A 15764-nucleotide genomic window follows, 5' to 3' on the forward strand; every position below is an offset into this window, starting at 1 on the left:
AAATCAAATATGTTGGCCTTTAACTATCACACATTTTTTGTAATTTTGATTTCAACCCACATTTTTGGCTCCAAAAGTGGTGATGTAACAGGTTTCTGAATGACATTGTGTTAAACATGCTAATGTGGTGGGAAAAGATAATGTTATGAATTGTAATATCCAAATGAAGCATCGACACTTTCAAACGAAGACGTGTTCAATGTCAGACACCGACATATGTGATTGCATTTAACAAATTTATTATTTTAAATTATTATTAGTGTCGATGTCAGTGTCTACCCGTGTCAATACTTCATAGCTTAGAAGGTTTAGGGGTTGTTATCCAAGTTTAAAATTAGATGGAATTCAAGTGTCCTCCCAAATATAAGCAAATTTGCTTCCCATTCCATATTCTTCAAAACCTCTACTTTTAGGGTCTTTTGATACGAGGATTTTGGAGATAAAGAGATGGGATGACTTGTTTATATTTTCGAAACTAAGTAAACTATAAAATGTGACTGAATTGATAAACAAATTGATCATATATCATAACATTCTTATAAATTATTTAAACATTGAGTTAAGAGAGATTAAAGTTTAGTAATTTGTATACTTAGTAGAGTGAGCTTTATTGATTCTAAATAATCTGAAAAGCATAATAACCAAGAGTTGTTAGACGGAGGTTCTCCCACATTTTTAATACCTGAATTCATTTTGCTGATCCCTTTTAATACATATAATGTGTTCAAAAAACATTATAAAATGCAACCATAAATAGCATTGTTATGAACCGAATAAAAATTCTCAATCTTCCTTCTTATAGTCAACAGCCGTGTAAGGAGTGAAGACCTCTTTAATCAAATTCTTCTTCCTCCAAGTATGCCAACCCAAATCTTCACAAATTTCATCATTATGGTTGATACTAAAAGTTGTGATGCAGTTCTTTTTGTAGAACTTTGTAGACTTTTTCATTGCTTCCATGTCCTTCATTGTTTGTAAAAGCATCTTCTCAGCACTTGGAAGCTTAAATTTGTTATCTATTAGTCCAGCTAACCACATGGAACGTATCTCTGATGTGTAAAGATTTGAAACACTCTCAACATAACCCACAAAGGCCATATTAGGAATTGATGGATAGATAGTTCCCCTGGGCCAAATACACAATAACTTACTACTCTTTCTTTAGAAAGGAGCCCTAATTGTCTGCGGTCACTGATTGCAGACAATCAGACAGTCAGAGAGATGCTGATGGTCACATCTCAAGTTCAGTAATTTAATTTAAAAAAATTACTTGAGATCATCGGGCCATCATGATCTCTCTGACTTCTTGATTGTGTGCAGTTAATGATCCTAGACAAACCAGATTCTCTTTTAGAATATTTTGAAAGTATTTATTACTTTATTTCAATAAGCCAAAATCCAAAATTGTCTCTACCTATACAGTGGCATGATACCACTTGGGTATTCTAACAAGCTAGAAAAAGGCTCTGGCAAAAGTGTTTTGAGCTTCTTTTTGGCCATCATAACCGGTTGCAAGAAGAACAACATCAGCATCCATTTTAGTGTTGTCATCAAATTCAATACCATTACTCCAAAACCACCACTTTGATGCTCTTTTGAATATTATTTTCCCTTTATCAGCCTCATTGTAAAAACTTTTTGGTAGTACAGCTACTTGACAAGATGCATAATCCTCCTCAAATGAGTGATCTGGCTTCAATCCATATTTCTCTAATGGAAGTTTCCAAAGCAAGTAAGACTCTATGAACTTTGAAATCACACGCCTCTGTTTGGTGTCATTAATTCAACAAAAAAGAAAATTTTATAATTGTTTTTCTAATTACTAGAAAAAGCATAAACTGCTAATATTTTTTGAGAAATGATATTTGAATATCCATTTGTTGACAATTTTTGTGACAACTTTCTCTCTTATACTCACATCATTTTTACTTTATTTCTCTATTGTTTTGATTTCTGTGCAAATACTTACTTTTTCTTTGTAAATTATGGTTGTCACATAGGGTGCGTTTGGTTTGCAAAACAGTAAGTACTAACAGAACAGTATAATGCAGAACAACACAACACAAGGCATAACAACACATGACAAATTTTTATGGTATTGAATAATTTCTTGTTTTATATGCCTTTTGGGGGACGAAATGCTATTTTGGTGTTTTAGACAACTTGTACGTGGGACAAAAAGTTGTGCTGTTGTTTGGTGAGGGACAAAAATTTCAGTTTTTATCCTGTCCCTTGCCTCCAGTTTGTTTTGTCCCTGAAACAGTTTTACAAATCAAACACTGGACAACTGAAGTTGTTCTGTCCTGTCTTTCATTTTTTAACAAATCAAACGCACCCATAGTTGTCAACCAAATTGATTGTTCAAATAATACTCCTCTATTTTTTTTTCTCTTCTGAAATTCATAAAAAACTATTTAAAAATAAATTTAATAGCCAAATTAGAGACAACAATTTAACATCACTATTTTTTTCTAAGCCATTCTAATTAAGGTCATTGATCCAAATCCTAAGGTATTTTCACAATCTTGATCATTTGCGTCCTTTATGACATTTATCCTCAAGTTGGTAGGGAGACTTTCAATATATTTTTTTCTCTCATGAGGTCGGATTGCCTCTTAAATGGTCGATTTCGATCTAACTAAGATTATTTTTATGTAAAATTGTCGTGTTATCAATTCTCTCAATACTATGTTATTTTAGCACATCATAAATTTATTTGTTACTAAATCAATGATAGAATCGTGGAAGTGTAATATATTCAGGGTATGTATTTTTTTAAACATCGGTATTCAGTTTAGAGGACCGATTAATTAAGAGGATAATCTCACAATTGATAATTGGGGGTTTATTTAAGGACAGAACAAGCTCCATATGGACTAACTCACATAAATTGGCACGGAGGATTTGAATATGAGACATTGAGAGAAGTATACTCCATGGTAAACTACACCACCAGACCAACTCATGTTGGTTCAATCTATATATTTTTGTAGTTAATTTAATTAGGAAGCGTATTTGTTTAATTTGTTTACCATTGGAGATAATAGGAAGCGTACAAGGGTTTTAAGTAAACCCTGATTTGGTGTTTGATGGAGGAACTGTGCAGATCTTGTTGAGTAGAACATGAAAAATGGTACTCCCCAAATCCAAAAATGGGGAAGTATCCAATGCAATCTTCTGACTATCATGGTGCATGGTTTCCCTTCAGGTCCTTCATAACAAGTTAGAAGCAACGTTGTCATTATGATGTTTGAAGTTTAAAAAAATTAGGCTGGTGTACAATGAGGATGTTGTATACAGTTTTGTATTGCAAATTTTTAAACTCACATGCACAAACTCTTTTTTGTTTTAAATTTTAAAGAAAAATCATGTTGGCTATGGTAATTTTTAGTTGTGTCACATATTATTAATTGGGAGTGTTTGCTATAATTATAAAGAGAAAAATATATAAGGACTAAAATTGCTAAAAAGAGTGATACCACTGATATATTTGAATCATTAAAAAGAGAAAGTATTGCCTCATCATAAACATTTGGGCACACCATTGAAACCATGCAAGAATTTCTCTTACCTTGGTTTTCCTGTGCACATTCCATGGCAATATCAGTAGCTGATTTTTTGAAACCAATCACCACAACTTTTTTTCCTTTAACAAGGTCAGTAGTAGATTCGTTGTCAAGTTTACAATACTCAATGGTATGCAAAGCCTTACCCTTGAACACCTCAGGGCCCTTGTTGTATGGAAATTTTGGCATCAATGGTATATCTCCATATTTTCCAGTGCAAACCACTATAAACTCGAAGTGGTACCGCTAAAAAATTAAGTGGACAAAGTTAAATAATAGTTTTATCTTGAGATAAAAATATTAGTTTTCTCAATTAAATGATTAATACAAAAGAAGCAAGTAAAATAAATAGTTTTCTCTTGATATATATATATATAGATGAAATTTAAATTTGCTCGTCCATTTCTTTTTCTTTTTGTTTTCTATAGGCTATCTCCATGGGAGGTAAGATCTACATTTATATACAATAAAGGTTCACCTATATATACATTCTTTGCTTGCAAATCTGTATATCTTCAAAGAATACCTCTATCTCAAGTGGAGGAGTTGGTTTTCAATCAAATTTGGTTTTCATTAATCTTGAACTTTTATGTTTTTAAATTTTATTTTTTTTATTAACTAAAATAGATTGTTAATTAGGTTAAAAAATAATTGAATGGTTAAAGATAAATTTGTCAGGAAAAATATCCGATCAAAAGTAGTTATCATATTTAATTTTAGAATTGCCTTTATATAATGATGATGAATGTGTATTATTATTTCAAAAATCTTGATTAATATTATAGATGACGTGTTTGAAGCTAATTTATAAGTTGAGAATGAATAAACACCTGAATGACGTATGATTCATTAGTCTGAACAAAAAGCTCCCACACCATACGACCAGGAAGTGGATTTCCATGGTCAGGAGGTAAGCATCCAAAATCAAAACCTTCTTTGTCTCGAACAAACTTGATTTCCACCACCTTGTAGTTAAACATAACATACTTGAACAAATCAAAATAAACGGCATAAGCACGTAAGTATTCCAAAATCTCAACATAAGAAGGATGTTCAGAACTTTCCCTTTCAGGCCAAGGGAAATCACTGAATTCATAATTACATGTTGGTGATTGAAGCTTAGTACATTTTGAGGAACAATGTCTCCAAACACCCCCAATTGAATCAGTGGCTTCAAAAACAATTGGGTTATAGTGTGATAGTTGTTTGACTACGGCTAAACCACTCACTCCAGCACCTATGATGCCAATTCTAGATACCATAATTGGTAGGTTGTCTTGAGTGGCCATATAGTTATACACACATTGGACTTAACTATTTGGTTTTGCAAAATGTGTGGCAGGTGGGGGGAGTGAAAGGGTGTCCTTATTGGAGTATGGATTGTAGGGATGACTCGGATATGTTAGGAATGATCACGTTTTATGATCTTTGCTAAAATTGGTAGTTTGATTGGGTAAGCAAGGTATATATTATCGAAACTTTTTTGTTTCACAACAATTGTGTGATACTCATACATGATGATCAATCCCGTACGTAATTGATGATTGCCAATACTTTATTATGATAATATGTCAAGTTTTGTCAAAAAATATTAATATTTCAAGTGGCTAGCAAGACCTTGCGTGACGGTCAATCACTCAACTCTATTATGATAATTTAACAAAAGCTGAAATAATTTGATTTATTGCCTTGGGATTTTAACAAATGAGTTTGGCATCACATGTAACCAACACAACGAAGGAGAAGGAGGGGTTTAAGAAACATTGTTTATTAGAAAAATGAACAACAATTTTGTTAAGGGAGGTGAGTGCTTTTAATATATAGAGGGGAGGTGAATGCCATTTTGATATAGCAACAGAAGGAGGGCTTTAATAGAAATAGAGTGGAGGTCATAATCAAACATCATTTACATTTTATTGTTTATATGTTAGATTTTTTGTCTTAAATTAGAAACATTTTAGATTTAGAGTTTGTTTAAATTTTGGTTTTTTTGGCATTTAAATGTTTAGATATTTGCATGTTTATGTTGTAGTTTTGAGTTTTAGAGATTTTTTTTAAGATTTAGGGTTTGTTTAAATTTTGATATTTTTGCAAGAAATGATACAATGTGAATTTTTTTTTTTTGCCCTTATTTAATTACACAGTTTCATACAGAAAGGCATGGAGAGCAAGGAATAAGGCGATTGAATCAATTTATGGTAATTGGGAGGAGTCTTATGAAGAACTACCACAGTGGTTGATGGTCATGGAAAAAGATTTGCCAGGAACAATAATTGATTTTCAATCAGACCCATCAACAGAAGTGGCAAATGAGACCGTCTTCAAGCGTCTCTTTTGGGCCTTTCGTCCGTGCATCTCAGGTTTCGAATTCTGCAAACCAATTGTCCAAATTGACGCAACTTGGTTGTATGGTAAATACAAGGGAACATTGTTGTTAGCTGTTGCGCAAGATGGGAACAACAAGATATTTCCCATAGCTTTTGCAATCGTGGAAGGCGAGACCAAGGAGGCATGGAGTTTCTTTTTGAAAAATTTAAGGCAGCATGTCACCCCACAAGAGAACATATGCCTCATTTCTGATAGACATGTGTCGATAAAGAGCGCGTATGATGATCCACAGAATGGATGGCACGATGCTCCGACAAGCCATGTTTATTGTGTCCGACACATTGCACAAAACTTTATGAGATCATTCAAGGATGGAGAACTAAAGAAGAAAGTTGAATGCATGGGTAAAAATCATATCTCTTTCCACGTAAATTCGACATTTTATTTGTTTAAAATGACACATCTAACTTTTTTCAAAACAATGCAGGTTACGCCATGAACATCCCTACATTCGAATACTACCGTTCTGAAATTGCTGTTGCAGACCGAAAGGCTTTAGCATGGGTCGACAATACTCCCAAACAAAAGTGGACTCAATCACATGATGATGGTCGACGATGGGGCCATATGACAAGTAACTTGGTAGAGTCACAAAACAACGTGTATAAGGGTATTCGAGGACTTCCGATCACAGCTATCGTGAAAGCATCATATTACAGGTTGGCGGCCTTGTTTGCTAAAAGAGGACATGAGGCAGCGGCAAGGGTAAATTCTGGTGAGCCATTCTCCGAAAACAGCATGAAATATCTCAGGAATGAGGTGATTAAATCCAACAGTCATCATGTCACTCAGTTTGACCGGGATCGATATACCTTTTCCGTCCGTGAAACCATCGATCATAAAGAAGGATTGCCAAAGGGAGAATACAAAGTGGACCTGCAAAATAAATGGTGTGACTGTGGACGGTTTAGAGCGTTACACCTACCATGCTCACATGTCATTGCCGCATGTTCTAGCTTTTGTCACGACTACAAGACTTTTGTCGATAACAAATTCACGAATGAGTGTGTATACGCCGTATACAACATCCACTTCGACGTGGTTCACCACCAGACATATTGGCCTAATTATGAAGGACCGAAGGTGGTTCCCAACAAGTCAATGCGTAGGGCAAAGAAAGGTCGTCCACCAATTACTCGCATTAGGACCGAGATGGACGATGTGGAAACTGAGAGAAGATGCGGTGTTTGTAGGATGCCTGGTCATTCCCGCAAAGATTGCATTAATATTAGACATCAGTAGAAATTTAGTCTTTATTTTGTTTATAGGATGTCTAGTGATTAATATTATTATTATTATTATTATTATTATTATTATTAATAATTACGAGAAAAAATTAAAAAAAAAATCACATAAACTAACCCGCAAGTGGGGCTTGCGGGGTGTATTAAAAACATTTTAAAAAAATTAAGCATACCCCGCAAGTGGGGGTAGCAATCTATTTATTTTTTTAAAAAAAAAAAAAAAAAAAATTCATACCCCGCAAGTGGGGGTAGCAATGTACTTAATTTTTAAATTTTTTTTAAGGTACCCCGCAAGTGGGGGTTGCAAAGTACCAGAAAATTCTGAAAAGTAGGGCATTTATGCAATTTTTTTCAAAAGTGGGGCATTTTTGTATTTTTGGAATTAAATAAGGGCAGAAAAAAAAAAATTCATACAATGTTACATGTAAATGACTTATCTTGCTTAATTGTGTTTCGATGTTTGCATGTTAATGTTGTAGTTATGAGTTTTAGGGTTTATGTATAATTTGCACTCCAAGTGTTTGATGAAATGTTTGAATACGTTTTTCATTGATTGTTTTTAATTTCTTATGGTGTAGATTTGAAGCAATGGCCGGGTGGATCGACGTTCATGCACAATTCAACGGCGGAGAACCTCAGAGGTTGAAGGTTCGGTGCCATGGTGTAACGCTAAGAGGTCTCAAGGATGAACTGAATGAATTCAACTAGGAAGTCAACCCCGGAGACACAAGGAGGGTTGAACACATTCGGCATAAACGTCCAACGCTCGACGAGGGGAGAATATCATTCAGTTGGGTGGAATTAACGAACGACGAAAACGTGACGAGCATGTTTTGGGAGCACAACATGTTCCAGTGAATCGATATGCGAGTAACGTTGTTGAGATCAACTGAAGATATTATCAACAGTCTGATTCCGCGAGAAGATCATGATTAGGTAGGGATCATGATTAGGTAGGGAATGCACCTTCCAACTACAACAATTGTCTGACCCTGAAATGGAAATTCAAACTGGCTAAACGTCAGGTCTGAAGCATTCACCCGGAAGTTCTATTGTTCAATTCAAAAGATTAAATTCTTGTTAGTCTGGTTTAGATGAAGGTATTGAAGTGTCAAGGAATGCACCTCATTCTTTTGACACTTCAATACCCTCATTTAAGTCGAGCCTAACAAGAATTTAATCTTTTGAACGGAACAAAAGTACTTATGGGTGCATGCTTGAGTCCTGATGTTTAGCCAATTTGAATATACCATTTCAGAGGTAAGATAATTGTTGTAGTTTGAAGATGCAAGCCGAATGTAATATAATGTAATGATAGGACATATTTATAGTTGATATACATGTTGTTTACGTAAAGTAATGTAACTTTTATTCAAATTTATTCCATAAGTAACTTTATTCGAATTTACGCTGAGTTTAATTAGGCCTTTTTTAATTTTTTTAATACGTAACTTTATTCTAATTTATTCAATACGCAATTTTTATTTTAATTCACGTTGAATTTATTCACGCCGAGTTAAGTGGCGCATAGTGACTACTTTTTTTTTTAATTTATTTACTATATTCAAATTAATTTATTTAATTTACTCTAAATTATTTTATTTACTTTGTTCTAAATTATTTTATTTACTTTATTCTAAATTATTTGTTCACTTTATTCTAAATTATTTATTTGCTATATTCTAATTTATTTATGTACTTAAAATAAATTCAAAATTAAAAAATAAATTCGATTTTATTCTAATTCAATATTTATTCTAATTTATTTATTCATTAAATACAAAATTAGAAAATAAATTCGATTTTATTTATTCAATATTTATTTATTCAATACATAATCATAAAAATAAAATAAATGCAAATATAAATATAAATAAAAAACAAAATTAATAAATATAACTCTCGTTTTATTAATATCATTCAAACATTACAATAAGCAATACATATATTTTATTTGAATTCACTAATCTACTTAATATCTTTTTACCCTCTTGGGGTAAAAAGTTATTTTTACCCTCTTCGGTATATAACAATGGCTCTTGGGGAAAATAGTGATCAGTCCTGTTGGGGAAAACGACATCAAGATCCCTTGAGGTAAATTTAAATTTGGTTCCTTTTATACCCCATATGATTCTTTTTACCCACGGTAAAAAGATTTTGGGAGTAAAAGAAAGCAAACCTAATTTTACCTCAAGGGATGATGTCTTTTTCCCCAACTCGAATGACTACTATTTCCCCCAAGAGCTACTACTATATACCTAAAGGGGTATAAAGAGCCTATAGAAGCAAAAAAGAAGAAGAGAAAGAGGGGGAGAGAGTGGGAAGGAGATAATGTGAGGAAAAGAGGGAGTTTGTGAGAGTATTTATAGGTAGAAATGATAACCTGGTTTGTATCTATCATAAATATGGTAAAAAAACGTGTAAAAGTGGTTAAAAACGTGTTAATTGAGTGTTGAAAACCTGACCAAAGTGAAAAAAATGTTTGTTCTTCAGTTCTGACCACCGGCCAAATGTGTGAGTTAACTCGCGCACCGGCCAGTGGTGCGTGACTTAAGCCACGCATAGATTATATGGTGCATGAGTTAAGTCACGCAGCGTGACTTAACTCACGCAGTGGTATATTTGGAAAGGTTGCAAGACGCGAGTGAAATATGTAGGGGGAAGAGCAGAATTCTTTTTATCTTAGGCATACAAAACTTTGATATGATTTTAATTGGACCCCATCATTAATGGACTATGAGATTGATTCAATTGATTATTAAACCATTGGACCAAATACTGAGTTTTAAAAAGAAAAAAAAAATCTAACTATCATATTAAATCTCATATAGAACTTTATGTCATTGACCTATTAACTCTATAGTCTATTCAAATATAAATTTAAATATGAATTGGACTATTACTTATTTAAAGATATTAATATAAAATAGACATTTAATTAGGCCAAGTAGACTTTCATAAAAGAAAGAAAAAACTCGTATCACTTTTCGTTTATTTAACTGTTTTGAAGGAACTTTTCGTTTATTTAACAAAAGTATGTTCGCATCTTTATACTAACAATTTAGAGTTTTTAGAAATAGCCTATTCTAAAATTCTCTCCTCTAAAGATGTCCACATCTTCATAATCCTACTTGGCATTTGTTTCAAAAATTCCTCCTAATTTTTAATACAAGCTTAATAATTATAGTTATTATTAAAAACCATTTTTTATTTAACATTAAATTGTACATAAAATAGATAGTTGGATAAAATCAAGTAATTATTAGAATAATTATTGTTTCGATTAAAATTTATATGTTACATTAAAAAATTAGTACGTTACAATCAAATAATTATTAATACAATTATTATTTTGATTAAAATTTTATGTTACTTTAAAAAATTGGTACGTTACAATCAAATAATAATTATTATAATTATTGTTTCGATTAAAATTTATATGTTACATTAAAAATTTGTACGATACAATCAAATAATTATTAATATATTTAGTATTCGATTAACATCTATACGGTACATCAAAAATTTGGTAGGTTACAAAATTATAATAAATAACTTGAATAAATTATATTTTAAATTTTGGTCCGTTACACTATGACTGTAACCTACTAATTAAAAATTTAATTGTAGTAATTAGTTTTTAAGGTTATATAATTAATTTTTATTCGTTACAAAATTATATTACTTAATATTAATAAGATATTATTAAATTTCAAATGTTATGAAGATAATTTTTTATAGGTTACATGAAATATAATCTAATCGTTTAATGCACATTTTATAATATTAAAGAAGTTGATAATATTAATTTTAAAACGGTCAAATTAATAATTAATAGATATTAACCGTTACGGTACTATTTTTCTTTATAAATAGTAGCGCTTTTGGATACGAGTACACAACAATCACAAAATATAGTTCTTTTTTTTCTTCTGTTCTCTGATATCTATATTCTAAGTTATTTATGTAATTTTTTCTATTGCAAAGGAAAATGTCTATGAAACACAACTTCATTTTGGACATTGATTGTGAAGGTTGTTCGTGCTTGGTTCGATCAAGACTACAAAAATAAAAAAACTACCATTTTTCATGGAGTTGGTTCTAATGGATCGAAAGGTACTTTTTTCATATCGTTTTTATTTTTTATTTTATTTTTAAAGTATAGTGTTTTAATCTTTGTTATCTAGGGTGATCGAATTGGTGCGTCTATACGAACAATATTGATCTACAAGTTCAAGGAGCAGCTCTAAGAGAGAATGGTGTTCACGATTTCCTCATTTGATGTTGCTTGCAACAGTGGTTCTTATCGACCACACGGATAATACAAACTGAATTTCACTATCAACACAAATGTCAAACTATCTAAAACTGATTTTGTCCCAACAAACGTGTATTCGTTTACACATGCATATGATGTTTTCAATGATTTTTACAACAACTACTTGGTTGGTAAGTGACTATCACTTTCTTCGTATCAATTGGATTATTTGATATTGTTTATTTATAATAATACAATAATAAATTAATTACTTTTTGGTGAAAATAGGTTTATTTTTCCATATAAATTTTTTTTCAACCTTGATTTTTCTCATTCATATATATTTTGTTTTTTAATGGTATTTCAATGTTAACACATTATTTTTAAACGTTGTATAATTACCTTAAAGGTTGAATTAATAGGTTTAATAATTAAGTAACCGTTTAGATCTTTTTTTAATGCTAATAAAATGTTTTGTTTAATATGATTCAAGTATACATTATATTCTTATAATATTAAATTGTAATTTAATAAATATTTTAATTGTGTTATATATGCAGATGTAATTGGAGTCATGACTGGAGTGCGTGTTGAAAGAGAATATGAAAGAGATGGTGGAAAAACTAAAATGAATGTCATTGAACTAGATTCAAATTGTTAAGCTTAATTTTTTGTATGTTTGTTTTTTTAAACATGTATTATGGGTAAGCTTAAATGTACTCTTTTGATAATTTTTATGATAAAATGGATAAGTTTTTTGAAAAAATTCGCACAACTCCATAGGATGTGAACGCGAAAGATGTTATTGACTCAGATTCTTAATCATTTGCACCTCCTAAGAAGAGAATGTTGCCAATAAATGAAAATTGCGGGACATCTTATGCAATTGTTCAACAGGTGAAAAAGATTGTGAAGATAGAGAAATAATATTTACAAGTGACTTGGTTACGTTTAAGTTGTTTATCCATTATGTCAATGTTATGTGTCTGTTTTTAATGTAGTAAAATAAAGTCTATGTCATAGACAATGGAATTACGATTTTCAATTGAATAAATCACTATTGTTGCATGTATTGACACTTCAATGAAAAATATTTCAGTTTTCATATTATCAATTTACGATTTACTTATGTCTTAAACTTTACACAAATTTAAAAATAAATATAATAATTAAATTAAGGATTATATGGAAGAAGATATATAGTGAACAAGATACACCTTATCTCTCTTAACCCAATTAACCTTTCTAGATTCCTTACTCCCTCCACACAAAAACAAAAAAATAATAATTAAAAATTCGGTGGAAGAAGTTATACTTGTGGGAGCCTTAAAGAAGGGAATAAATTAAACCAGCTGAGGTGGTATTGAAAGAGAATACAAAAGATATAATACAAGAACTAAAATGAATGTCATTGAATTGAATTCGAATGAGTGACCTTTATTTGTTTTTATTTTTTATTTTTAATATGGAATATACTATGGTATTTAATTATAATTTTGATTATTTGTCAATTCATTTTGAAGATATCGGTTTGAATGTACTCTCTTCCGATGTTATGTTGAGGAATTAAATTCTTTGTTTTTAATTATCAACTTTTGTTTAATATGATTGAAAAATAAAAATCTATTAATTTACTTAAATCGTTTTATTTGTTTCTTTAGGGATAGGAAAATCAATGTTACAAAATCTTTTTTTCATCAACTAGGATCACGTTCAATCCTGAAATTATAGAAACAAATGAACTAAAGAAAATGTATTATTATTTTGGTAGAGATAATTGTTTGGTCACGCTTTAGTTATGTCTTTTTTATGCTCCATATTTTGGTCACACGTTAACTTCAAAAGGTTCCATATAGATTATGATAATAGATGAGTTCAGTCTTTATAATGAAAAACAATTCTACATTCAATCGAGGGAGTTGACACATATCTTATACCTTTTTATTCCCCGCGTTTAGGATTGTTGGTTTCAATTATGAACTTTGAGAAGGAGGGATGGTTCTTTTTGAAAAATGGAAAATAATGATTTGGAAATCAAAATTACGGTAAAGTAAAAGGACATTAATTTAGAGTGTTTTAATTTGTGACGCTTGATCTCCAATAAATTAAAATTGAGGGAAGATATTAAAGAAATTTTTTTTCTCATTTTTTCTTTCTTCATAGATAATTTGTTTCCGAGAAAAATACCATCTCCAATATTTTTTTTGGGGACTCTTTCGAATCTTAAATATAAATAAATAATTATTATTTTTAATCTCAAATCAAATATAACTTACTTTGTATTTATTTAATGTTCTTTATCCTATGTGGTATTGTAGAAATAATCAGATTCAATAATTCAAGACTTTTGTAACAAAAAAAAAAAAAAACCTAAGACTTGCCAGAAATGCAATAATTACTATGATCACAACTCAAGCTTCTTTATCTGGTAACCTTACAAAGCTAACAAATGGTCTAACTATCTTTCATTTTTTATTTTGAAAGCTTTTAAAATGGATACTCATCATCAAAGAACACCAAAATTATTGAGGTTATTTGACAGCCACCTATCCATAGTTGGATAAAGTGTAACACTGATGGCATAACTTAAGGCAATCCAAGACCAACGACTTCTGTAGGCATCTACAAAAACAATCATGGAGAGAGTCTTGTTTGTATTTTTTCAAACCTTGCAATTTGTAATGCTCTGTTTGCTTAGATTTTGGTAGTCATTCTTGCAATGGAATGTGTTTACCAGAAAAATTGGCATAATATTTGGATTGAAAGTGATTCAAAAATGTTTACCTTACCCATCAAGTAATTCAAATAGTTCCTTGGCATATCAAAAATAGATGACTTAAATGTATTACTCTATTGCAATTAATGAATTTCATGATGTCCTATATGTTCAGATAGGGAAATTGTTGCGCATATAAGTTGGGTACGCACTTTAGGCCTGTCTATCAATGATTTTATTTGGTGGTCTTTTTTTTATCCTACTTTTCATTTTAATATATCTACGGTGTGTCCTCCATAGGCTGATAAAAAAAATGTTATTTATCCTAAAATATATTTTAATTCATGTAAGTTTATATTTAATGACTTTTATATTCTCATGAAAGAAAGTTTTAATATATGACACTTTTGAGAATGTTGTATTATTTATGAAACCCGGAATAATAATTGATACAACTAAAATTTTCAATTTAGGTATTTTTGTTTATAATTGAGATCAGAGAGAGTATTGAAATTAAGTAAAATTTTTATTTTTATTTTTATTAAGAGTGGAAAATTAAAACATAGGTAATCATATTTATTTGATAAATGGATATATGGAATGACTGATAAACCAAATCTAATATGAACTCTTACTAATTTCCCTTAAAAAAAATGAACTCTTACTAATTGGTTAATTTTTTAGGAAATATTAATTATTTACAATGTTTTTATCTTTATGCTTAATTGTACTTTTCTTAAATATTTTATCACTTTCACAAAAATAATCATCTCTTTATAAAATTTAACATTTTTTATCTCAATAAATGATGATTTATTATTTCAATTTAAATATGAAGATAAAATATCACATAACGCCGAAAGTATGAATGAAAAGAAATAAAAACAATGATATTTAATAAATCTGTTAATATGTTAAACCTGTTAAATAATTTTAAATATAATGTATCTCGTGCTTGGCACGGGGCGTTACACTAGTTTCTTACAAAAAAAAGTATATCCACGTGCTCTATAACGTCATTAGTAATTTAGAAACGCCATCAAAATTGACCCAAAGATGGAATAGAGTATAAAAAATTACAAAAATTGAAATAAGAAGACTAAAAAGCTTAATTTTAAAGAGTTATTCTTTAGGACAACTAGTATTTGGACCCGTGCCAAGTACGGACTAGAATTTCTCCATACTTGAGGCGAGAATATGTTGTGATTTATCAAGTGTCAGTTACGGTCTAACATTGAATAGAACAATGGAAGTTGAACAAACTCTTACACTTGTGTGGTTGCTCCTTACCCAATGAGTCGACCCACATCAATGTTGATTTCCTTAGAAGGTCCGACGATGATATCAAAACCCAATTCAACTTTGTGGGGAAGTGGCATTGGTTCATGATGATAGACCACAGATGCGGAGAGTTTCGTATTTAACGAATAAATGTTAATGTGTCAAGTATGAGTTAAGTTTCGTATTGGCTGCAAGAGTAACCGTTGAACAACAAATAAATGATATGACTCATATACCTAATGCCCTAAGGGTTAGGGTAGAGATGTGGTGTCAATCTCACTTTTGTGGTATTTGTTAGTCTAATGTGATGA

The 15764-nt window shown here is 30.8% G+C and overlaps 1 protein-coding gene and 1 pseudogene across 1 annotated transcript; one reads left to right on the forward strand and one right to left on the reverse strand.

Moving 5' to 3' along the window:
- Positions 1–588: 588 nt before the first annotated feature.
- Positions 589–4970, reverse strand: LOC11440847 (probable flavin-containing monooxygenase 1; annotated as a pseudogene).
- Positions 4971–5344: 374 nt separating this feature from the next.
- LOC112419313 (uncharacterized) lies at positions 5345–7196 on the forward strand. The gene is made up of 3 exons (XM_024776876.1): positions 5345–5369; positions 5711–6298; positions 6382–7196. The coding sequence occupies exons 1-3, from the start codon at positions 5345–5347 to the stop codon at positions 7194–7196; spliced, it is 1428 nt and encodes a 475-aa protein (XP_024632644.1).
- Positions 7197–15764: the final 8568 nt, after the last annotated feature.

This window comes from Medicago truncatula, chromosome 2 (assembly GCF_003473485.1).
Source record: "Medicago truncatula cultivar Jemalong A17 chromosome 2, MtrunA17r5.0-ANR, whole genome shotgun sequence".
NCBI classification, from domain to species: Eukaryota; Viridiplantae; Streptophyta; class Magnoliopsida; order Fabales; family Fabaceae; genus Medicago; species Medicago truncatula.

What these genes read in the sequence shown, in the direction of transcription:
- LOC112419313 (XM_024776876.1), top strand. Translation starts at nt 5,345, where the DNA reads ATGAACAACAATTTTGTTAAGGGAG. An exon ending in CAACAATTTTGTTAAGGGAG is followed by an intron (nt 5,370 to 5,710) that starts GTGAGTGCTTTT and finishes TTAATTACACAG; the next exon opens with TTTCATACAGAAAGGCATGG. An exon ending in GAAGAAAGTTGAATGCATGG is followed by an intron (nt 6,299 to 6,381) that starts GTAAAAATCATA and finishes AAAACAATGCAG; the next exon opens with GTTACGCCATGAACATCCCT.